Source organism: Scardinius erythrophthalmus (assembly GCF_964197995.2).
Source record: "Scardinius erythrophthalmus genome assembly, chromosome: 14".
Lineage (NCBI taxonomy): Eukaryota > Metazoa > Chordata > Actinopteri > Cypriniformes > Leuciscidae > Scardinius > Scardinius erythrophthalmus.
In genome coordinates, this window is record NC_138234.1 from 23364289 (window position 1) to 23388423 (window position 24135).

The 24135-nt window shown below is 38.2% G+C and overlaps 1 protein-coding gene across 5 annotated transcripts in view; it reads right to left on the reverse strand.

Annotated features, from left to right (window-relative positions):
* Positions 1-274: 274 nt before the first annotated feature.
* The window catches only part of celf5a (cugbp, Elav-like family member 5a), a 212718-nt gene continuing 188857 nt past the window's right edge, over positions 275-24135 (reverse strand). For 2 of the 5 annotated variants that reach the window (XM_081385148.1, XM_081385146.1), the window contains exons 8-12: positions 12336-12551; positions 6820-6906; positions 5749-5892; positions 2636-2802; positions 679-936 (exon numbers count right to left, since the gene is read on the reverse strand). In XM_081385148.1, coding sequence (XP_081241274.1) covers positions 2675-2802; positions 5749-5892; positions 6820-6906; positions 12336-12551 — 575 coding nt within the window. In that variant the 3' untranslated portion in view covers positions 679-936; positions 2636-2674. Of the gene's footprint in view, positions 937-2635; positions 2803-5748; positions 5893-6813; positions 6907-12335; positions 12552-24135 lie in introns of all 5 variants that reach the window. The other 3 variants (XM_081385149.1, XM_081385147.1, XM_081385145.1) reach the window with 3 other exon arrangements.

Consider the following 24135-nt stretch of genomic DNA (forward strand, 5'->3'; position numbering starts at 1 on the left):
AAAGACGATGGATGATGGACCCTTCCCTCCCTCTTTTTTTCATCATGAATGAAAATGACTGAACATGCTCCTAACAATCTCCAATCCACATATTCTACTCCACTAAAATAGTATAGCTTTTAAAATACTTTTTTTCTTCATTTTTTTTTCTATTTTGTTTAAATATTCTGAAACCCAGTAGCTATAAATGTAAAAGGAAAAGAAATCAAAATCCCTTTCCTCTTCCGACCTGAAGCGAATATTTATGCTTTTTTTTTTCTTTTTTTTTTTTTTTACTTATGTCATTAGTAGTAGTTTGTAGTATTAGTATTGTTATTAATACCATATATTTCTGTTGAGGAATAAAAATGTTTGGTCCTTTGGTCCCTTTGGGGTGAAAGATTGATCAGTTTCACTGAGGGCATGGAAACCTCGGTGACCACAGAATGTCCTGCGTTTGCTGAAAGACGGTGACAGGAGAAAAAGAAAGAGGGAAAGAGAAAGAAAGTCCACTAGCGGGACAAGAAGAACTTCTTTTTTTTTCCACTGCATTTTTCCTTGGTCTTCAAGTTTAACCCTCATTTGTCCAGTGTGATAAAAGCCATAAGCGCCTCTTCCTTTAAATAGCATATGTGTGTATAATATGTATATAGAAATCGAAGTTGTTCTCGCTTTTTTTCTTTTTTCTTTTTGTTTGTTGCTTGACTGACGGTTCGAAGCTCAGCGAGAGACAGGACATGTTGAGTTCTCTGTCTTTAGAGAGATCTTCCTCTTGTCTTTCGTGCGCTGTGCCGAGTGTGGTTTGTCCACTGGTGCCGGTTCACCCGCAATCCTCCTCTGTACCGAACATCTTCGTAAAATAAATGCTGATATGTCTTCAAAAAAATCCATTCGTGTTGTTCTTGTTTGTTTTGAAAGAAAAAGTTAAATTCCTTTTGAGATTTCACTCTTCAAATCCTGTAAAATAAAAGAAAATGATAAATAAATATACAAAAAAAGTATGTATATATATATATATATATATATATATATATATATATATATATAAATAAATATACAAAAAAAGTATATATATATATATATATATATATAACTGTGTGTGTCTACATTAAATTACTATAATATATAATAAATGTATTTAATATTGAATAACAACAAAATATATAAAGGAATATATTGTTATTTAAAAAAAATTATCAAGCTATTTATTTAAGTACAAGTTATTTATCAAGCTCGTATATTTAAGTTTAATAATTTCACTTAAATGGCAATGCAAATTAACTATTTATTGTCATTTAAGTGAAATTACTTAACTTAAATATACAAGCTTTATAAAAATGATCTTTCTAGAAGAAAATTTCAGATGGCACTTTGAGGCTTTTGCATCTGAACTCTTCATATATATATATATATATATATATATATATATATATATATATATATATATATATATATATATATATATATATATATATATATATATATATAATTATTAGATGTTATATAAATATAAAAAAAACATTTAATAATAATACCAAACATACATAAAAACACACAGGGCCCTATCTTGCACCCAGCGCAATTGACTTTGTACACCGACGCATGTATCATTCCTATTTTGCACCCGCGCAAAGCGCGCTTTTCCCTCCACAGAAGCACGTCGCTAAACTAGGGAATGAACTTGCGCTCCCTGGGCGGTTCAGCGCAAAAAAGGAGGCGTGTTCCAGCGCAAACGTTCCTTCATGCTATTTTTCAGGTTTAGAAAACAATTGCACCACTAAGCAGGAAAAAATAGTTTAAAGTCAGTGGCGCGTTGCGCATGTTATTAATATGCTATTTTAGGGGGGAAGCTTGTCCATAATCAATGTAGCGTGTGCACAACGCGCACTTTGATTCTCTCATCTACACAGAAGCAGCAGTTTTCATTTTTGCAAATCATACATTATTACGATAGATAGATAGATAGATAGATAGATAGATAGACCATTTATTATAAAAGCATACATCTAGCTTACACATTTACCCAAATTATCATAAGCCTTTTTAACCGAAGTTAATTTGGGTGGGTTTCTCCATCCCAAACGTCCCTGACGAGAGCGTTGCTCTCCTTGGCTGTGAACCGCTCCTGGTGCGCGCCTGGCAAATCCGCCGTTACAATAGGAATCCGCTTTAGAACAAACGCGTCTGCTCTTAAAGGGAATGTGAGATGACGCTCTGATTGGTTTATTTCACGTTACGCCCAAACCACACCTATGAATAATGAAGCTACTTCAGACCAACCCCTTTTAGATTTGCGCCGGGCGCAAGAGTCATTTATCCTGCCGGGAAAATAGCAACAGCGCCAAGACCCGCCCACAAAGTTACTTGCGCTTTGACACTTGCGTTTCAGATCGTAAAAATAGGGCCCACAGACTCTCTCTCTCTCTCTCTATATATATATATATAATATCATGAATATTCAATATTTTGAATAATTAATAAAATATTTAATGTTATATATTATATAATACATTAAATACCATTATAATTACATAAATGTAATTTGAATAATTCTTATACAAGTTTAATATACTGAATGTTTAATAAATCATTGAAACAAGTCTCAAGTTTATATTTACAGGTCAAATATCTTGTGTCTTCCAGTTAAGAGTGGTACCTGTGCTGTTGCTGAGAGCCCTGTGTGGGACGGGCCCTGTCAGTACGGGCGGCTCGCGTCCTTCGGCCGTTTTAACTGCACTTTCAACCTCTTCATGCCGATCTGAAAGCCGTTCATGGCCTGGATAGCAGCCTGTGCACTTGCTGGGTTGTCGAAGCTCACGAAGCCTGCAACGAGAACAGACGTGAACCAAGTCGTTTGGATACTAAAACTAACTATATAGCATCATATTAAAGAAACAGTAAAACATTCAAATCAAGCCAAAAAAATGGCTTTTTATTGAACATATTGCAACTTTAACTCTAAAATCACCATATATGCATCTGTGTGGGCTACTTTTGAGCATATTTAAGTCACTGGTGGTATAGAACAGGGACAAATCGCCCCATAGGACTCTGAAACGGGGCCACCCACAGCATACAAACCACATTCGTCCATGCGTCCTTTTAAAAGCCAGTGACCAAAAAGCCGCATTAAAGCATGGATGCACTTTCGCTGGCATCACGAGCGCCATCAGGAACCGGTCGTGAACCGTGAAAAAAAAACGGGGGCTTCCATCGGCCGTCAGCCACCTGAGAGCAGAGTGGCCTAGGCTCTTATCTGAGTCTGCAAATGCCCCCATTTCGAGGCTTGTATCTATAAGACGAGAGGGTCCACGTGGAGGTGAAGTGGGGGATAAAGCCACAAGGCTGCTTAATGGGGAATCTATGTATGTCAGTGCTCTCAGCCAAGTCCCATCGGTCCATCTCGGGCCACGGCCTGCACCGCAGATTAATTACTCTACCGAGCGCCTGTTACCCAGACCTGACATTATGCAGTAAATGCATAGTGTATAAGTCCAGGGCTCCAGACTAACTTTTTTTATTAGGAGCGCTGTAGCCCCTGACTTAAAATTTTAGGAGCGCAAGCAGAAAATTTAGGGGCACACCTTCACATTTTCCCCCTAAATAACTATTACAGACAAATGATTTGATAATAAATAGATTAAGCGTACAGAAATTATGGTGCAGTTTTATTTTAAGATCACAGGGCTCCAGACTAACATCTGAGGGCCGCGGCTCTAAGTTCTACAGAAAGTATTTGGTAGCACTGTGGGACGACAAAGCACTGAGCTTAATTTGAGGTGTATAGATAAAGTTAAATTTAATTATTATCCTTCATAATGTCTTAATATTATTTCAAAAGCAAAATGAGTGACAAAATAGATATTAGGGAGTGAAAATAGCCAATAAGCACCCTCAGCAGCTGTGTACAATGGTAATTTAGTCTTTTAAAAAAAAAGTGAGTTTTCCTACTTCTTGAAACTTTCAGTTTTATAAATAGAGACAATCTTTAAAGGATGAACAAAAATGTTTTGGTCGTCACATTAAAAAAAAAAAAATCATTTTAATAGGATATAGTTTTGAAGTGCTGTAAAAAGATGTGTAGGCTACTTTCATAACCACAGTATACCATAGTTATAGTTATGCCTGGTTCAGAATACGCAATTTTTTTTGTCTGTTACTATAGTCAATGTATCAGATTACACGATTTCGACTCCTAGAAATCTTGTCATGTCCTGGACAAGAAACATTGTCAGACTACACATTGCATTACTAACGCACGCACGCACGCACACACTCACTCACTCACTCGCGCACACACTCTCTCACTCTCTCTCGCTCGCTCGCTCGCTCACTCACTCACTCACTCACTTGTGCGCGGGCGCACACACACACACACACACACACTCATTCACTCGCGCGCACACACACACACACACACACACACTCATTCACTCGGAACCCTTCATGGAGGACCGTTAAAAAATTAAACATGCTAGTCTTCTTGTCGTGATGTAAACAAAGCATCGCACACGCGACGTCGGTTGTCGCCCACTATGAACGAGATGAAATTTACTGGTCGCACATGTGCAACTGGATGTAAAATTTAGTCGCACACTCTGAAATTTTGGTCGCAAAATGCGACCATTTGGTCGCAGTCTGGAGCCCTGAAGTCAATACCGCAAATAGGTCCTACTTCACAAATTTATATCTTATTAACCTCCCCCAGGAGACGGGAGCTGCTATTAATTGTGGCTTGGGAAATGTCTCCCCCTGGAGCAGGAACAGATGTTGATCCATAATGGGCCTTTTTGCTTCACTTAGGAGTTTTTTTCTGGCTCAGGGTTTTCTAAAAGGCAGCGGGTTGCACGTGGAAGCATTACGCTACTTAATTCAATAACGCAATACTTCCTCACTTGTATAAGTTACACTAAGCAAACATATGTATCAACATTTTACTGATATTAGGTGCATACATTTGGATTTGTGGTGAGTGACACCCCTCCTCCACTGTGATTGGATGGTTGGGTAAAAAGTGACAGTGATGAGCGCTGCGTTTTACCAAAAGTTGAACATTCTTCAACTCTCGGCTACCTGTAAAAAAACGCCGAACGCTCAGCGCTTCAGTGTGAAAAAGACGCTCAGCGCCTTGTTACGCTCATGGTGTTTTAAAAACGCGGCGCTCCCATTGAAAACAATTGAAAAAACACGCCAGCCGCGTGAAAAAACGCTTTGGTGGACACACGGCCTGAGAGAAGATCATGAACCCATGTTTACTTGTATAGCACATTTCCCACACGCTGATAGTCTCAGTTTTGCTTTAGAAAACTTGTTTAAGCTTGGCGTTTATGATGAATGCCACTGTAGTTTGTTTTATACCAATATTTTCATTCATGTTCCGTTCTGAATATAGTTACATTTAAAGTCAAGTCACCTTTATTTACATAGCGATTTTTACAATACAGACAGCTTTTACAGAGATAACCACAAAATAATGCAACAAAGTTTGTTTCTAGAAGAAAATAGCGTCATAGTCCAGCTTAAAATAAATCCAGTGATGCTTAATTGTCATTGTCCAGCTCAGTTCAGCTCTCATTTAATGGTATCAATGCAGGCAGATCAATATTATTGTTGAATATTAAAGGCCCCCAACTAAGCAAGCCAAAAGCCAAAGCCGCCTTAAAGGATTTGTTGTGGAGTGAGGGAAACTAAAATGCATGTTTATTATAAAAATACATAATTTTGTACAAAAAATGTATGTGGAAAGAAATGCATGCTGATTTGCCTCACCAAAACATTTGCTCTGGTTGGTGGCTCTATCCATGAAGACCTTGGAGGAGATGACTGTACCAAATGGAAGGAACATCTGCATGAGCTCGTTGTCACCAAATTCCTGCGGTAGATGGTAGATGAAGAGGTTGCAGCCCTCTGGTCCTGCAACACAAACAGGTTTTTATTCACTGTGAAGTTTCCATTCAAGACGAGTTTTTTTTTTTTTTTTTTTTTTTTTTTTTTTTTTTTATATAAGAACTTATATATAAATCATAGACCTTAGTCAGGGTAGCGCCATATTTAATGTTTGTCAGGAAAGAAAACGAGACTGAATGATAGAAGTACTGTGCGTTCAAGGGATTGAAGTGCGTTTAACAACATACCGATTGTCCAGCCGACGAAACGTCTTTCTGAAAAAAAAAAATTCAGTAGACAAAAACTCCATGAAATAGTTTTGACGGTTGTGAGTTATGAAATTTATGTGATCTAGGACCTTCATTCAGTGCATGTCATTGTAAATAATGTGGCTGCATCCGAAATCGCAAACCCTACTATGTAGTGGGCGAAAAACAGTGTGTTCGAATTGTGTCCGAATTCATAAAACAGTACCCGGATGACCTACTATTCCTGGCAAGATTCTGAAGTGGGCATACGATGGACACTTTACTATCCCATGAGGCCACGGGAGAGGATTTATGAATGGAAATGAAGCGACGCAACTGACGCTGGTAGGTCACATGATAATGACAACATGGCTAATGGTGTACGTCCGGATTACATTCATACTACACACATTCATACTATATAGAACATACTTTTTAGCAGTCACAAAGTAATTACATATTTAAAATAAGTACCTACTCAAGAGATTTTGCGATTTTGGACGCAGCCTATAGGTATATCCCACATAGCCTCGTTTTCATCCGGGTTAAATTCAATATGGCGTCTTACCTAACTAAGGTCTATATTGTTCATTTCAGGCATTTCATTCAGTTTGAAATATTTCAGCAAAATTACTATTCACTCATCATCATGGATGTCATATTGATGTATATGCATAGAAACGAATGAAAAATCTCTCACCCTCACCTTCTCTCTGCTGCTGCTGTTGAATGACTTGTGGTGGCTGTGGCAAGCTTTGGCCAATAGGGGTCAGTGTGGTCGCTGGGTAGATGGCTGTACGTACAAAGAGAAATTTGTGAGCACACAGCCTGTATTTATGTGATACAGCATTGAACAAGGCTAGGAGAGAGAGAGAGAGAGAGAGAGAGAGAGAGAGAGAGAGAGAGAGAGAGAGAGAGAGAGAGAGAGAGAGAGAGAGAGAGAGAGAGAGAGAGAGAGAGAGAGAGAGAGAGAGAGAGAGAGAGAGAGAGAGAGAGAGAGAGAGAGAGAGAGAGAGAGAGAGAGAATCAAACTAACAACCATCCATTTAAAGTAAGCAGCACAAAAAAAAAAAACGAATTTGTGTGTATGTGTGTGTGTGTGTGTGTGTATATATATATATGTTATATATCATATATGTTGTGTATAATTTGCCACATGTATTATTGAAAATACAATATTGCGTGCTGGCTCGGTCACCTTTCTAGAGTCGCGACATCAGCTATTTCTATATGCAGCGTGCGTCACGGTCGATGATTCGCGCTGATAATACTGTGCTGGTTTGTTTAATTTTTAGAGTGATTATTAATTATTTACGGTAACAACAACATAGTCTGTCATAATCTGTGTGTAAACAATTTCTACAAAATGAAGTGATGACAATTAAATTAAATCAAGCTATAAAGGTTCAATGTATCCTTCCCACGTATACATATATATATATACAGTGAGGAAAATAAGTATTTGAACACCCTGCTATTTTGCAAGTTCTCCCACTTAGAAATCATGGAGGGGTCTGAAATTGTCATCGTAGGTGCATGTCCACTGTGAGAGACAAAATCTAAAAAAAAAATCCAGAAATCACAATGTATGATTTTTTTAACTATTTATTTGTATGATACAGCTGCAAATAAGTATTTGAACACCTGAGAAAATCAATGTTAATATTTGGTACAGAAACCTTTGTTTGCAATTACAGAGGTCAAACATTTCCTGTAGTTTTTCACCAGGTTTGCACACACTGCAGGAGGGATTTTGGCCCACTCTTCCACACAGATCTTCTCTAGATCAGTCAGGTTTCTGGGCTGTCGCTGAGAAACACGGAGTTTGAGCTCCCTCCAAAGATTCTCTATTGGGTTTAGGTCTGGAGACTGGCTAGGCCACGCCAGAACCTTGATATGCTTCTTACAGAGCCACTCCTTGGTTATCCTGGCTGTGTGCTTCGGGTCATTGTCATGTTGGAAGACCCAGCCTCGACCCATCTTCAATGCTCTAACTGAGGGAAGGAGGTTGTTCCCCAAAATCTCGTAATACATGGCCCCGGTCATCCTCTCCTTAATACAGTGCAGTCGCCCTGTCCCATGTGCAGAAAAACACCCCCAAAGCATGATGCTACCACCCCCATGCTTCACAGTAGGGATGGTGTTCTTGGGATGGTACTCATCATTCTTCTTCCTCCAAACACGTTTAGTGGAATTATGACCAAAAAGTTCTATTTTGGTCTCATCTGACCACATGACTTTCTCCCATGACTCCTCTGGATCATCCAAATGGTCATTGGCAAACTTAAGACGGGCCTTGACATGTGCTGGTTTAAGCAGGGGAACCTTCTGTGCCATGCATGATTTCAAACCATGATGTCTTAGTGTATTACCAACAGTAACCTTGGAAACGGTGGTCCCAGCTCTTTTCAGGTCATTGACCAGCTCCTCCCGTGTAGTTCTGGGCTGATTTCTCACCTTTCTTAGGATCATTGAGACCCCACGAGGTGAGATCTTGCATGGAGCCCCAGTCTGAGGGAGATTGACAGTCATGTTTAGCTTCTTCCATTTTCTAATGATTGCTCCAACAGTGGACCTTTTTTCACCAAGCTGCTTGGCAATTTCCCCGTAGCCTTTTCCAGCCTTGTGGAGGTGTACAATTTTGTCTCTAGTGTCTTTGGACAGCTCTATGGTCTTGGCCATGTTAGTAGTTGGATTCTTACCGATTGTATGGGGTGGACAGGTGTCTTTTTGCAGCTAACGACCTCAAACAGGTGCATCTAATTTAGGATAATAAATGGAGTGGAGGTGGACATTTTTAAGGCAGACTAACAGGTCTTTGAGGGTCAGAATTCTAGCTGATAGACAGGTGTTCAAATACTTATTTGCAGCTGTATCATACAAATAAATAGTTAAAAAATCATACATTGTGATTTCTGGATTCTTTTTTTTAGATTATGTCTCTCACAGTGGACATGCACCTACGATGACAATTTCAGACCCCTCCATGATTTCCAAGTGGGAGAACTTGCAAAATAGCAGGGTGTTCAAATACTTATTTTCCTCACTGTATATATATACACGTATATATTACGGAGATTCTGGCCTTGCCACTGGTTTCAGCAAGCGGATCCAGAGCAGCGTTGGCGCCTACGCTCTGTTGTTATGTATTGTCATCACTGCCTCGCATTCTTATTGGTTTGCTGGCATATGGGGGGAGTTAATGCGCAGGGAAAGCTGTCCGCAAATCGCTCTCCCAAGAGGAAAAATGCGCTTTTTATTTTTTTTAAAGTGTTCACCTGCTATAGTGTTTCTTATTTGTCGTCTCTTAGATAGTAGTCTTTCTGCTGATGCACCGTACCGTTTAAAGGCACACTATGCAAGATTTGTACCTTAATATAACAGCTTCGAAATCATTTTGATGGTAAACAAACTCGTAGTAGGGCGAATCATCCCAATAGCAAAGCGGGGGTGGGGGGTGGGGTGCCGCTGGCAAAACCAGCAATGCAGGTTTGAGAGGTGGCGCCCCAACAAATCACGAATCACGAATTGCTTTACAGCACGACGTCACATACATCAACAACATATGAAGCAGCCTCTATGGAAGACACTAGCACGCATTTCAGACGTGAATCATGGCAGAGTCGACAAAGAAAACGAAGAAAGCACGGTCGGAAGAGTGCAGAGACGGCTCTGCGTGAGTGGGATTTACGACAGTAACGTTAAATACAAGTACTCCACAGCGACTCTAGGGGTCGCTGTTTGAGAAAAACGGAAACTCCATAGTGTGCCTTTAAAGGTGCGATACTAGTGGCACCTAGTGAATTACAAGAACATATTTTGCAAACGCCCATTTCGCAAGTCGTTCCTCCCTCAACTCAAACATCACAATCACAGCTCTTACGGGTGCTTGTGATGGCACGTCTCAACAGGTAAATGTAGGCTACTTTCAATAAAACATATTACAAATACTTTTAGCTATGTTGCTATGTGTCATGAGAGTAAGCATCTGATTATGTTAAATGTGTATTATTTTTGTGTATACTCACAATAAAAACAAAGTGTTGTGCTTTTTGCCAAATAAAGAAAAATAAACACGAGGCGAGTTCTGCCTTCTCTCTGCAAGTGTAGTCCATTCTGAAACGCGTCCGAAAAAGAACAATAACTCAGCGAATACTCAGTCAAACAGGCATACAGATGCACAGGCATGAAGCTTGAATTCTCTTCTTTTTAATGAAGTAATTTATATAAAAAACAAATATTCTCATCTTGTGAAATCTGTATTAAAAGAGAGCGATTCCAGTCGAGCTAATTACATCTGATTCAGATGTAATGTGACTCCGCCCACGGAGAGCGTGCGCTATTCAAACGCAAATGGCTGAGGCAATCCGCGCAATCCTGTGAACGCCCTCATATCAGCTCGAGAAAACACACAAGTTTATTCAGATCATTACTTGTTCACACCGTCTTGCAGCGCTGTGAGGAATAATAATAATAATGGAAAATGTCCCTCAGAAGTGCGGGTATATCGAGGAGCGAGCTGAGGAATACTAGTAAGTTTTTTCCTTATCACGTGAATTTCTTCACGTGGGTTTCTGTTTATGAATGAATGAACGGCAGAGATGCGCGCTGTTTACCACAGCAGGCAAAGACAGTTTAAATTTAAATCGCGTGTGTGAATGAATGATGATGTTTCAGCAAGCTGTATTGCTATACTGAGATGAGTAAAAATCGACTGAAATATGCTGAAATAAAATGTAGGCTATTTGTATAAGCAACGTATTAAACTGCAAATTAACAATATGCCCTAATATTTCATGAAAACAACATTACAGTTAGGCGAAATATGAAAGTAATGAATACATAGATAAAATGTAGGCCTATAATCATTTTTTTTACAAAGAAAGAGTACACTTGAAATATTGTTGAAATTGTAATATTGTTGTAATTGTAACCTTTTTAATAAAATGGCAAAACATATTTACAAGATAGATGTAAGCAAAATCTTAAATGGTCAATATAAGTCTTCTTCTAAATATATCTTTTGTCCTTGCATTGTGGCTCAGTCAGTGTCACACCTGAATGAATGGCTAATTATGCAGAGTCATTATGCAGAGTGGGTGTTCTAAGTTGTAAACCACTCCTCGTTCACGCCCCCTCGCATATTGGCTTTCCAAGCAAAACCTGTTTTACATCAATTTAAATCAATGTATTGTTTTATGTGAACGATAAAGCAAGACTATTTTCACATAATTTTGAAGAAAAAACACTAGGCGAGGACATCCATTATTCAAAAGTCTTATTGACACATATTTACTATGTGTTTTGTGGCCTTATTTCAGAAATTTTATTTTTTATTTTTTTTCAATAACCATGCATAAACATTATTCTCTCAAAAATGAAAACATGTACATACACGTGGCTCACATATTATGGTAGCCCTGTTTGTGCTTTATAAAGTGAATTTACACCTTTGCCATTAATATGTTTATAAGCAACTGAAAAAAGCACAAATGTCAGGGCATGTCAGAACATCTCAAGGGCCCCAAAAACAGCCCAGACCCCAGAGGGTTAACTCAGGTTGTGGAATCCTGGTGCTGTTCACTCTACAATGTTAATTAGTTAAGTAATTCTGTTTTCATGATATTTTTGTGAAGTTGCTTTGTCTTATGTCCACACATTTGTGTGCTGTTTTAGTTCAGCGATGGCTAATTCAGGAAAGCAGCAAGTCTAAAGTTTGCACCCTTAGTGAGCGGAGCGAGGTGTGTATTATTTGGCTCCATGTGTAAGAGAAGGAAAGACATTGACTGTTACAAGAAATGTTTTGTTGTGTATCTTATACCAGAAAAGTACATTGGTTAAGTGAGCAAATTATTGTTTTATGTGTTGTTATTTCTAAATAACTTTAAAGGTCACTTGATTTGCATTGCACATACACAAATGCATGATGATGCACTGTAAAAGAGGAAAGGATTTATTTGTCAATTTGTGCTATGCCAACGGTTCATTAACCAGCTATTTGTGTGTTTACTTCTAGTTTTCACAGTGCTCATGCTGATTCTAGAAGGATAAAAAAAAGGAGCCAAGGGCTGCTACACTAACACTCTTGTCTAGAGCAAACGTGAGCATAATAAACCCATCCAACGTAACTGAATTGGGCGCTTTTTTTTATGACTCACCACCCAGCATACCTAGTTAAAAAAGTCACCACTCACCACTAATACACATATTTCAAACGTTCACCTGTATATTGCTGCACCCCGGTGAAGGCCTGCTGTAGGGTGTCCGCAGCTGTGGGGCTTTGGGTGGAGTAAGGGGGCAGTCCGTTGGTGTACATGGCCTCGACCGCTGGGTGTCCATTGGGCTGGTGAGGGATGCTGGTGAAGCCGTTGACAATAGGAGTGACGATGCTGGGGACGGCTGATGTGGTGATGTTGGCAGGTGGTGAGCTGAGGCCTGCTGAGCCAGGAAAACAAACATAGACAGCACATTTTAGGTCAGTACTGCTACCAAACAAAGTATACAAAACGTCTGCAATTTCACATTAAAACATAAAATGTATATAGACATTTTAAAATGCTGTCGATGTGGGATGAGGTCATATACAGCATTATCTTTTTGCCAGTTAGCTTTGAGGCTAATGCTACTGTACTGATAACGATCACTAAATTCACCTGTAACACACACATACATACATACATGCATACACACACACACACATATATATATATATATATATATATAATTAATTGTTAATATCATTTATTTATAATAATATTATTTATATAGAATCTTTTTATAATTAATATATTTTAAATTATTATAGATAAGATACAGATACAGTAGTACTTATAAAAGTAATTATAAAGTTTTATAATAACTCATTAAAGAGTCATTAACAATCATCATTAGACTAGATTATGCTGAATTAATGTCCATGAAAACTAATGGAAATGGCATTGAAGTTTGATTAATATATCAAACTTTATATATAGATGAATGTAGATGAACTGCTGAACTGCTCCATCTGCAAAAGAATCCTTTAATAGACCCTTGCTAGCATGGGTCGGTGTTTGATCCCAAGCCTTGAGCGTTTCTGAGCTGTGGCTGTACAAACTACAAAACAGTTCCCATAGGATACCCTTTCAATCTGGATCCGCGGACAATGCTGGAGGATGGTCGTCATGGAAACCCCCAGCATGCCTCAATTATAATGTGGCGAAAGACCCTATAGAAAAGTCTTTATAGAAATATGACCGAGCTGATGGATTCGAACAGGTTGTAGTGCCGTTCACTTACACCATGACAGAGTGTGAACCAAGCTCTTGAACACAGAGGTTCCCAAAACTGTACTCAAGCCTCCCACTGCTGTAACCTGGGGGAATTCCAGTGGGCCGAAGAGAGCTCTCTACTCTCGTTTGTGCTATTTCCTGTTCCTAAGCTTTTTCGCGATTGTTTGCTTCCCACACAGCACATTGATGAATTAGATGACGCCTCTGCCCCATTCTTTCCGGAGCCCAGGAGATCGGGTGCGTTCGGGGATGTCCGACAGGCAGCTTCAGCCCTACCGACCACACGTGCGGGCCGAGCGGCAGCTGCGTGCTGTTATAATGTTGGGAATCTATCATTGTGATGTGACGCTTTCGAAAAGCTGAGCGCTGACGGGAGGATCCAGCCCGCAGGAAGGGTTAGGAAACAGACTAAGCTAGTCACCGAAACTCAGATCATGTTCTGGTTGAAGAATAAGACTTCAGTAGGCATCAAAAAAAGCTAGCAAGACAAGACAAATGATACAACTAGAGTGATACGAATAGAGTTAGCTCTGGATCTCATACAGATAGTGTTGCTGAATTCCACTGCACTGTTTTTCAATTGTACACTATGTAAACATGTGCTAGATGGACATGTTTGCTACGTTTGTTTTTTAAAGTTTTGTGCATGATACAGCCTTTAAAAAAAACATGGTTCTCAAGTTACAAAAAGTTCTGAAGAAAAATCTAGACATTGCATTTTTTTTCATGCATTTTTCCACACAAATAATGCGACTGATTTCAGTAAAGTTTGATGTTAGCATGTTGCTAAGCTAACAAAGATAAATTTTAACTAGATTTTGCTAATTTTACTATTACTTTTTGGTACTGAATAAAATTTACATTTAAGTTCTATGGATAATAGGATGGATATGGATAATCCTTTTGTTCCCCCCTAATGTTTTCCGAACCTCTATGTTCTGATATATTTTAATTTTAACTGTACGAACAAATAATTTGATGTTAGCAAGTGGCTAAGCAAACCAAAACAATTTAACCCTCTGATGCTCCGAGCGTAGTGGTCAAAAACGACAGTTTTTTATTTTTTTATTTTTTTTAATGAAATGAATGTACTATATTTTAGTTTGATAATATTTTTATTTAATATTTTGTTTTTTTTAGGGGATTTTATGGTACTCAATTATATCTATGCAGTATCCATTTATTCACTTTTTGTGCATAAACTTTCATAAATTTTGAATGCTTTGGAGCACAGACTTAAGTTAGGTTTTCTTTTAAAGACGACACTTGGCAGACTATTGATCAAGTGAAAAAAGTTTTAAAAAGTGAACCAAAAAACTCACAGAATTTTAAATGTAATGTTATGAATATTTTTCAAATTTTTTATATGAAATATATATTTTCCAAAACATGTTTAATTATAAAACTGTGAGAAAATCAAATCCATAAAGTTGTGTTTCAAATTTGAGCTTAAAACATTTGCATTTAATAAGATTTTGTTTGGCCGCAGTACCAAACACTTCCACTAGATGAAATTTGTTTCCCATTCATTTCCAATGCAGTCATTTTTGACCGCAAACAGTACAAGTGTGACTTTTTTTTTCCAGGAACATTTAACCTTTTCAAATTATGTCCATGCTTTTTTCTGTGTGTGTACACATAGAAAGTTCCAAAACCTTTACGGAGTTTTGTACCATTCCAATGAAGTAAAAATTTCTAAAAAAACAAAACGCTTACATTTTTCGGTAAAAAATTACAGAACAGCACCAAAGGGTTCAAATAGATTTAGCTGTTTTTAACGGTTACTTTTTTGGTATTGAATGAAAAATATATTTAATGTGTACAATTTATAGATTGTTTCCTTTAGGAACGCTCCCCTAAACTCTATATTCCGATATATTTAACCTGCTATATATCATGTTTGTATTATTCACAAAAATCTTCTGTGGTTTTAAGTCTGTCAGACATAAAGTGGGAAACCTTTCTGGAATATACTCATTGGCCTATAAAAATATGCAAAAATGATGGGTAACATACACAAGTTGAATAAACTGTTGACTAACATGCTTTAACTGGTATTTCTCTTAATATATCCACCATTTTGAATAGGCATTCTGGGATTGTTTCATGTAAAAAAAAAATACACTATGTGACTAGGTTTTGGAATAGAGCTAATGTTCATAATGTTATTAAAACTGTGTTGAGAAAATCAAGTAAATCAGTTTACTATTCTATACTGTAAACATTTTTATGCGTAATTCACAAATCAACAGAATCAATAGGCAATTCTTAGTGTGGAACCAATTACCCACTGTATCATCCTTCTCTTTGTGGTTCTGCGTAGTCCATATCATAGCAATTTGTTCCAGATGGAGTCTATTTTGGCATCCAATTCCAAAAGTCCAGAATGAATCCTTCTGTTATTAAAGAAATCTTTTATCTGTCACGCCCGTTAGTATGTTGAGCACCACGAGATGTCGAGTATTCTGCAAATACTGTTATTTCATGTTAGGGAAGTGTAATTGGATTTACATTACTGCAATCTGCCCTCGGTGCATCATGCTGATTTTCACCCGATGGTGACTACAATGAGGAACAGCTTACCATATGCACCAAAAGGATTTATTATGCAAATTATACACTGAAATCAACAAGGAACGCTGGAACCGTATCGGTAAGCAGTGCAGCCAAACCAATCACAATAACTAACTCCCATTACATCCATATTTTTTATACAGAGGCTGGCTTATGTTTATTTACTCCTGCAGAGGTTTGCTCTGGTGTAATGCAACGCAATGAGAATATTTAGTTTTACTTTATTTTGATGGTCCCTTTAACACATTCTGTTGACTATAAGTATAGTTTATACTTTACTGACTCTCATAAGTAAAGTAAAGTAAAGTAAAGTAAAGTGTTAGTAGACTGGTAGGGTTAGAATAAGTTGACATGTAGTTGCAAAGTTACTTGTAGTCAGTAGAATGTCTGTTGGGGGACCATCAAAATAGAGAGTTAGCAAATATTAAGCAAAGAGTCTACTAATACTTTAATGAGAGTTAGTTGACATGCAGTTGCAAAGTTACTTATAGTCAACAGAATGTTCAAAAGGAACCAAAATAAAGTGTTACCGAATATTTATGCTAGTCTACATATACTTTTATGGCAGATGCACAAAATTTTGTCAAAACCTTTACACCTATAAACTTGACCACAATTTACCCTTGTTTTTAAACTAGTCTTCATGTCGTTCCAAACCTGTATTTTTAGTAAGCACTAAAAATCATAGTGCTTCTATGTTGATTTTGTTTGGAGCTCGACAGCTCCAGTCCCCATTCACTTCCAAAGAGCAGCGTGAACATTCCGCTAAACGTCTCATTTTGTGTTCAACGGGAAAAAATCGACACCATTCGGGACTGTTTTGCATTAAGTTTTTCTCACATTTGGAGACAGAAAAATGGCAACATACCAAAAGAAATATAAATCAGTTCACATACGAGACTATTTCATCCAAATGCTGCAGAAATGCAACAGTGGGTTTTAAAGGTATTATAACAGCTCATTTGGTCTCCAAATGATCTTCAATGTAGTCCAATGGAACTTTTAAGAACGCTTTAGCTTGTTAACAAGTCTTAAATAGACGTCAATGCAACTGTAGGCCTCTAAACATTCATTTCAGGTACTTTACCAAACAAAATATTCATAAACATCGTGATTTTACAACCAGTGTCTCCTTTAAACAGAAAAAACAGCATCTTTAAAGGCACCAGGATGTGACACAACTGTGCAGCTGCTCCGCTTGAAACGCTTTCAGGCTTTGGTACGAGCACAATCTCGATTTCGCGGCCCCCGTGAGACAGAGAACAAAGTCAATGGGTTTTATGACCCTGAAGGCACACAAGGTGAACTCAACCGTCCCCATCATGTCCCGCGCCTTTCGGATGGCTCGCAAATACTGCATCTGACACCTCATTAACTTCGTCCGGGGCTTTAAACACAACAGAAACATCCGACATATGCTTAACCAAAGTGTAGCCTCTCATCTGTCCGTGACACATCTCCATTTAAACCGAGAAAAAAACCAGGAAGCAGGACGGGGGCTTTGCGAAACCCATCAAGCCCGTGTCAAGGTACAAACTTCAGGGCAGAGACGAATTACGCGACCAGCCTGGCTGCACAGTTTCAAGCCATTTAATCCCGCCGCTGACAATTAGACTGTCATGCCGTCGACTTGGAGCACTTTGTAGCTCAAGAGCTTGCACCTGCTGAACATTACTCTTATAAAAAAAGAAACAAAACCGGGGAAAACATCACCATGCATCACGGTAGCGATACATCCTCTAATAGAGGGCGCCATCTGGCTGAGCTTGTACGCACCATCGCGCTTAAGTGCTTTACATCTGTTAATAGAGCGGCTGCGCCATTGTTTTCAGCGAGCGCTCTTAACCCCTCTGTTGCTCTCCTAAACGCTGCATGCACCGCGGGACGTCACCACGTTACCTCCGGATGACGACGCACAGGTTTCTAGGTTACTCCGGATATTGAAACCACATATAGTGTTGTTGCACTAATGTCATATCAAATCCTCTTCATTGTAAATACCATTTACTTTTTTGACCTTGTAACATGGTATTCTCTGAATTACCTTGGGGTACTGAGCAAATGCCATGTATATGAATAAGATAATCATTCAGTACCATGGTATATATAGTATAATCTACTGATACTATCACTTTACCATTGTTCTGTCAGTACCTTTACTTAAACTATATAGTTATTATTACATGCTTAATAATAAACTGTGTTAATGTACAGAAATAACAAATTGATTTCACATTTTAAAAAGTGAAAATGTATGAAATTCATATTTATTTATTGAAATAATAATATAATAACATATTATTATTATTATTAATAATCAATCAATCATATATGCTTAACATTAAACAGTGTTAATGTACAAAAAAATTGTGAAAATGTGCATGTCAGAGCACATTTTTTGTATATTTTTAAATCTCATATTTAAAAAAAATAAATGTGTGAAATTCATTGAATTTATCAAAAAAATAAATAGAATAATGCAAAATATGTTATTATAATTACTACCACTATTAATACTAACAATAATGTATGCTTGTAAGAAATCTAATAAGTAAAATAATATTACTTATTAGAATGTTTTTGATAATACTTAACACAGCGATACTTTATTGGGCCTGCTGGCATTATAACTGCAATATTCCAAAAAAAATCCATATTGAATCCGAATATAACTGAAACAACCTTGAATGAATCAGTTCAGTCACCCTGTCCTACCAATTACATTTTAAGATTCCAAATGTAGCCAGGTTATGTCAGTCATGATATTGTTTATACACTACACAATGTGTTAAAATGGCTCATTGTGGTCCATATCATAATAATATTTACCAGATGTCGTCTATTTTATAATCCAGTATCGCAAATATTTGATCTGTACCTCCATCTGAGCACAATGAGATGTTCTGCTAATACTTTGTGACTTCAAGTTAATGTTATTTCTAACACAGAGGATATTTCGCTCTAATAATATTCCACGCTTGTGCATTAACTAAAAGATGGAAATCTGAAAGCGGCCTCAGATGATGTGACAGCTGTTCTGCCGTTCAATTGTACTCTCGCCAGATGTCTTCAGATTGCAGCACAATTCCCTAAAAACCACTTCATGATGGAAAGATGGAAGAAGGCTTTTGTTTTCAATTTTAAAGCCTGATCCAAAAACATTTATTCTGTTTATTCAAGGCGGCGCGCAATATTTCTCCGGCAACATTAGCTCTTAATATCGAACCAGATTCCAGTATAGTCCGTGCTTCCACAATGCTTTATACACAAGTCAAAACCAATCAGAGCGAGTGTGTGCTCAGAGGCAGATGTATTGAATAAACCAGAGGTGCTGTGCCTGTCAGGGAGATGCAAATGAATGAATGAACGAGAAAAAAAAAAAAACGTTATGAATATCTTATTTATTGTAGTCCTTGGAATATTTTTAACGCCAGCCGCGCTTTCTCGCCCAGGATTAATAATGCAACAGATTCCAATAGGTTCAATAATGGAAGGCAATCAGAAGAGCAGAGCTCACGCGCGCATACAGGAGCGTGTCCAACGCTGCGCATATTTCAGGACATCTTGCGCCCACAGGAGATCCGACAGTCTCTTTCAATTAAGTCAGTGTACGAGAGGCCAATTCACCCCAGCAGCTGTATTGCATGTTAATATGACATTGATCCCAGTCAAAGAGGATACAATCCAAACATAAGAGAGTGGTTGTTTTACACGGAGATGGATCATTTTTGCGAGGAATGAAGAAAAAAAATGCGTGGTTAAATCAAGGTTTCATGGAGACTTGGTATTTACACTTGGTATTAACACTTGGTATTTACATTGTACAGCAAGGTACTTAACAAGAATACCAAGGTGCATGTCCAAAAAAAAAAAGAAAGAAAAAGAAAACATTGTATTACCTTAGTACTAGTGTTATTTTAGTATAAATGAGATACTATTATAGTTTTTATTAATATTTATTATAATTTTAGGTAAAGTTTTAGTAATTTTGTTTTGTGTTTTTGTCAATTTTTTATGGTTTTAGTTCAGAAAAAAACACATTAGTCCCTTGGTACATGTCAAAATACCATGCTAGTACCATGTCTAAAAACCATGAATTTACACCAGGTGAGCATGATTCATTGGAATTTTTCCATGGTAATACTATGTTTGTGTGAGATGTACTAGGTTTCATAGTCATTTGCCATTGTAATACTATGTTTTGTGGTGTTTACCATGGCATTACTATGGTTTTATGGACATTTGCCTTGGTAACACCATGTTTTTTTTGACATTTACAATGCTATTAACATGGTTTCATGGACATTTGCCGTGGTTACACCATGTTTTTGTGACATTTACCATTGAACAATTGTGGTTTCATTAAAGGAGAACTTGGTAGCTTTTTTAACTTAATAAAACTGTCTAGAAATCATTTGGATGGTTAAACAACCTGTTCTGGTGATATTGGTGACTTTCCCCGCTCCCCCCAGCGTTCCCAGGCGGAAAACCAACCTTGCAACTTGTTCACTACCGTCCCGGCAAGATAGAAATTGGAAGTCTCGTGAGAAGCGAAAGCGAGAACGAGAACGAGCGCGAAACACAAATTGCTTTACGGCAATTCGACATAAACACACACGCATTTATGATGTATTACCAGATTACCCACCTCAGTAGACATAGCTCCACGCGATACAGTTGGCTTGCTCCGATCAAAACAAACGCACATGAGCAGCGGTAGAGAGGGGGAGGAGGCCGCCGCAAGTGAGTTTTTTACGACTGTGTTGTGAAATATACGCCCCACCACAGCTGTAGGGGGAGCTCGTGGGGAAAACATGCGACAACAAAAGGGAAAATCAGCGAAGAAGTGACTAGAGTTCGCCAGAGCCATAGGGTGCTTCTCAATTCTTATTTGTGCATCCTCGTTTCCTCTCCTCGCTTCCTTTCCTCGCGTCTCAGCTCCGCCCCCTGTAGGATGCGAGGGAAGGCTGCAAGGAAAAGACGCGAGGACGGAGGGATCGAATGAAAGCTTTTTTTATACATTGGAATCCTTGATCACTCGAGCGTCACTTCACCGCGTCATCAGCAGCGCTCAGAGGATCTGCCCTCATGTTGTTGAAATTTGTTTATTTAAGAAATTCATAATAAATAATAATAAAGAAAGATACCCTGTTGAAATATGTGAGATGTGTGGTTTATATAAACTGCAAAAGTAAAGTATAAATCAAAATTATTGTGACCAATGTGAAGGGGGAGGAGAATTTATACGTGCGTCACGTTTTAGTCGATAAAACTCTTCCGCATAGGATGCACCTGTGTATCCTCGCTCATGACTCCTCAGGAAGCCTCCTCACTCCTCGATCCTCGACTCCTCGCGGTGCAATTAGAGAATTGAGATGTCCTTCAAGATGGCTGAGCTCGATCGGTTTCCGGGTCATAGGATGGAGGACGGAGGAGAGAGGAGACGAGGAGGGATATTGAGAAGCACCCATAGAGAGAAAGAGTTGCGACACTCCCATAGACCTCCGTTGTAAACAATGGCGGGGCTTTTAACCGCCTACTTCCGGGATTTGAAGAGCGGAATAGTTCTAAACACTGTCATTTTGGCGTTGGACCCCATTCACTTACATTGCTGCGCGTCGAGTTGTTCCAGAGTTAAGTTGTTGAAATATCGACCTCTTTTGAATTGTCAACTGTCTATTTTGTATCAGAGGCCCTTTGCGATGCTTATACTGGTCTTCATTTGTACATGCACAGCGTAATTATTTATATTTTATGTTAGTTGTTTCAACCAATTTTCAAGCACTGCCTGCTAACTTAGCTAACGTCAGTTAAGAGTTCGGTAATGAATCGCTGCCACCTTTATAGCAACTTTTATTTAATTTATTTTTTTGGGGATATACTAACTTTTCATTATGTTTTATTGTCTTGAGTGAAGCGGCTTGTGAGAACAATGCTGGACCTCTAGGATTGTTATGGCCATCACCAGTCCTGTCTGTTTCATGGATCACCTGCCCCTGGTTTTTGTTTTTCTTGTTCACACAAGCACACATTTTTGTTGTCTGTCATTGTTTAATAAAAATAGTTTATTTGAAAACCTTCATTTGTATCAGCAATGCTTATAAATTCGTTTTTAATCTGTTATAGTTTTGATAATGTGTATGGCTTAATATTAAAATAATATTCTTAGTCTTAACATGATAATGTTTCACGTTGTGGTCCTGGGGGTGGTCACTTTCATCAGAAGAAGTGAGCTAGCTTGAGCGAACTCTGAACGGACCGCCACGGCAGAGCTCTTTGCGTAATCACGAAGGTAGGCTAATGGCTGAATCAAAATTTATAAGCAAAATCACGGGAATCAATAGCCTAATACAGCCCAGTTGTGCTAAAATAAATATCATGAGACGTCCATCATCAGATGAATGATATGGAAAAGTTAAGTTAGAGCCACTAAAGACATGCGAACATGAACACTAAGCTTTTCCCTCCAAAAATATAGCCTAAAACTTGTCTCCAAATGCAAAACTGACATTAACAAAATGCAATAACAGCTGAAAAAGTACTTGGGGTGTGTTTTATTTTATATTTACCGTTCAATAATGCAATCGCTGCTGTCTGTCCCATAGAAGAACATGACAGCCAGCGTATGTTTTAGAACTATTGGGGCTTACATGAACCACGTGACAGCCATAGCGGCGACATCAAAGAGTGTCGCAACTCTTTCTCTCTATGGCTCTGGAGTTCGCTAGAGTTGCTGAGTTCTCCTTTAACATGTGCCATGGTAATATCATGTTTTGTGACATTTACTATGGTAATATCATGGTTTCATAAGGATTTTCCATGATAATACCATGTTTTGTGACATTTACCATGGCCTTACAATGGTTTCATGGACATCTTGCCAGGGTAATACCATGTTTTTTACATTTCCCATGGAATTAACATGGTTTCATGGACATTTGCCATGGTTATACCATGTTATGGTAATACCATGTTTTGGTAACATTACTGTGGTTTCATGGGCATTTTGCCATGGTAATATAGTACCATGTTTTTAACACATACAATATACCATGGTAATAATATGCTTTGGACATATTAGAAATAAAATGTAAATACTATTTACATACTATATATAAATACTATTATGCATATCAAAGTACCATAATATTGACATCTGATGCTATAACTGTACCATGGTAGCACCTCAGTCATTTTGGTAAGCATTGGCATTCATACCAAAGAAAAAACTTGTTTAATTCTATAATATAAATAGTTGCAGTCCTGCAGTCTTGTGATTTTCAGGATTGCTAATACAATGGGTGATGATAAAACAAACATGCAGTGCGAGATGGATGATCCGTGATGGAAAAAGCGCATGTATTGCATTGCGAGTGTCTTGACAAAACATTTGACAAACCGTCCTGTCTGTTTGACTTAATATTTGAAGTAGCAAGTGAGTACATCTGCATGTAATGCCACACATGGATAACCTCAGCCTCGTAGAGGAGGAGTGTGGCTTGACAGCTCTGGAGCTTTAATTGGACGAGGCTTTTATGGGACTGGATGGCGGCTTGTAAAAGATGGAACCGTATTAAATCTATATGTGATGCCATTGGGAGCGTCTTGCTGTTCCAGCCCCTCAGGTAATAAAGCTTGTGTTTTAACTTTGCATGAGAGCGCAAGCGTTTGGCCATTCCACGGTCAGTCAATTAGCCACAAAACTAATAATGTGCTTTGAAATCATCTGGTCAGTTAGCTGCAAGCTACTCATATGTTGCCAAACTATGCGCTTTACCGGGAATGACAAATGATATTGTCCGGTGTCGTGGTGTACAGTGTAAATTGGTACAGCAGTGCTGTTGACAAAAGAGGAATGAGCTTTGTTAAAGCTGAGCATAATTCACTGGGTGGCATGTTTTCCGAAGAGATTGGAAAAGTGCAATACTGCTGCATAAGCAAATGCCGTAAGGTGGCCATTATCCAATAAGATCTCATTGTTTGTTTAGATTATATGATAACGGGGTGTTGGGAAAGACAATCAGAGCAGTCGTGTGTCCTAATTATCAAAGCTTCCCTAAGACGGTTAAAACGTACAATCTGAAATTCTGACACGAGTGCCATTTAGGAAAACTCAGCATTTGTGTTTTTGAAAGGTAAAATGTGACATGAGATGGGATTTGCTTAAAATCAGGGCA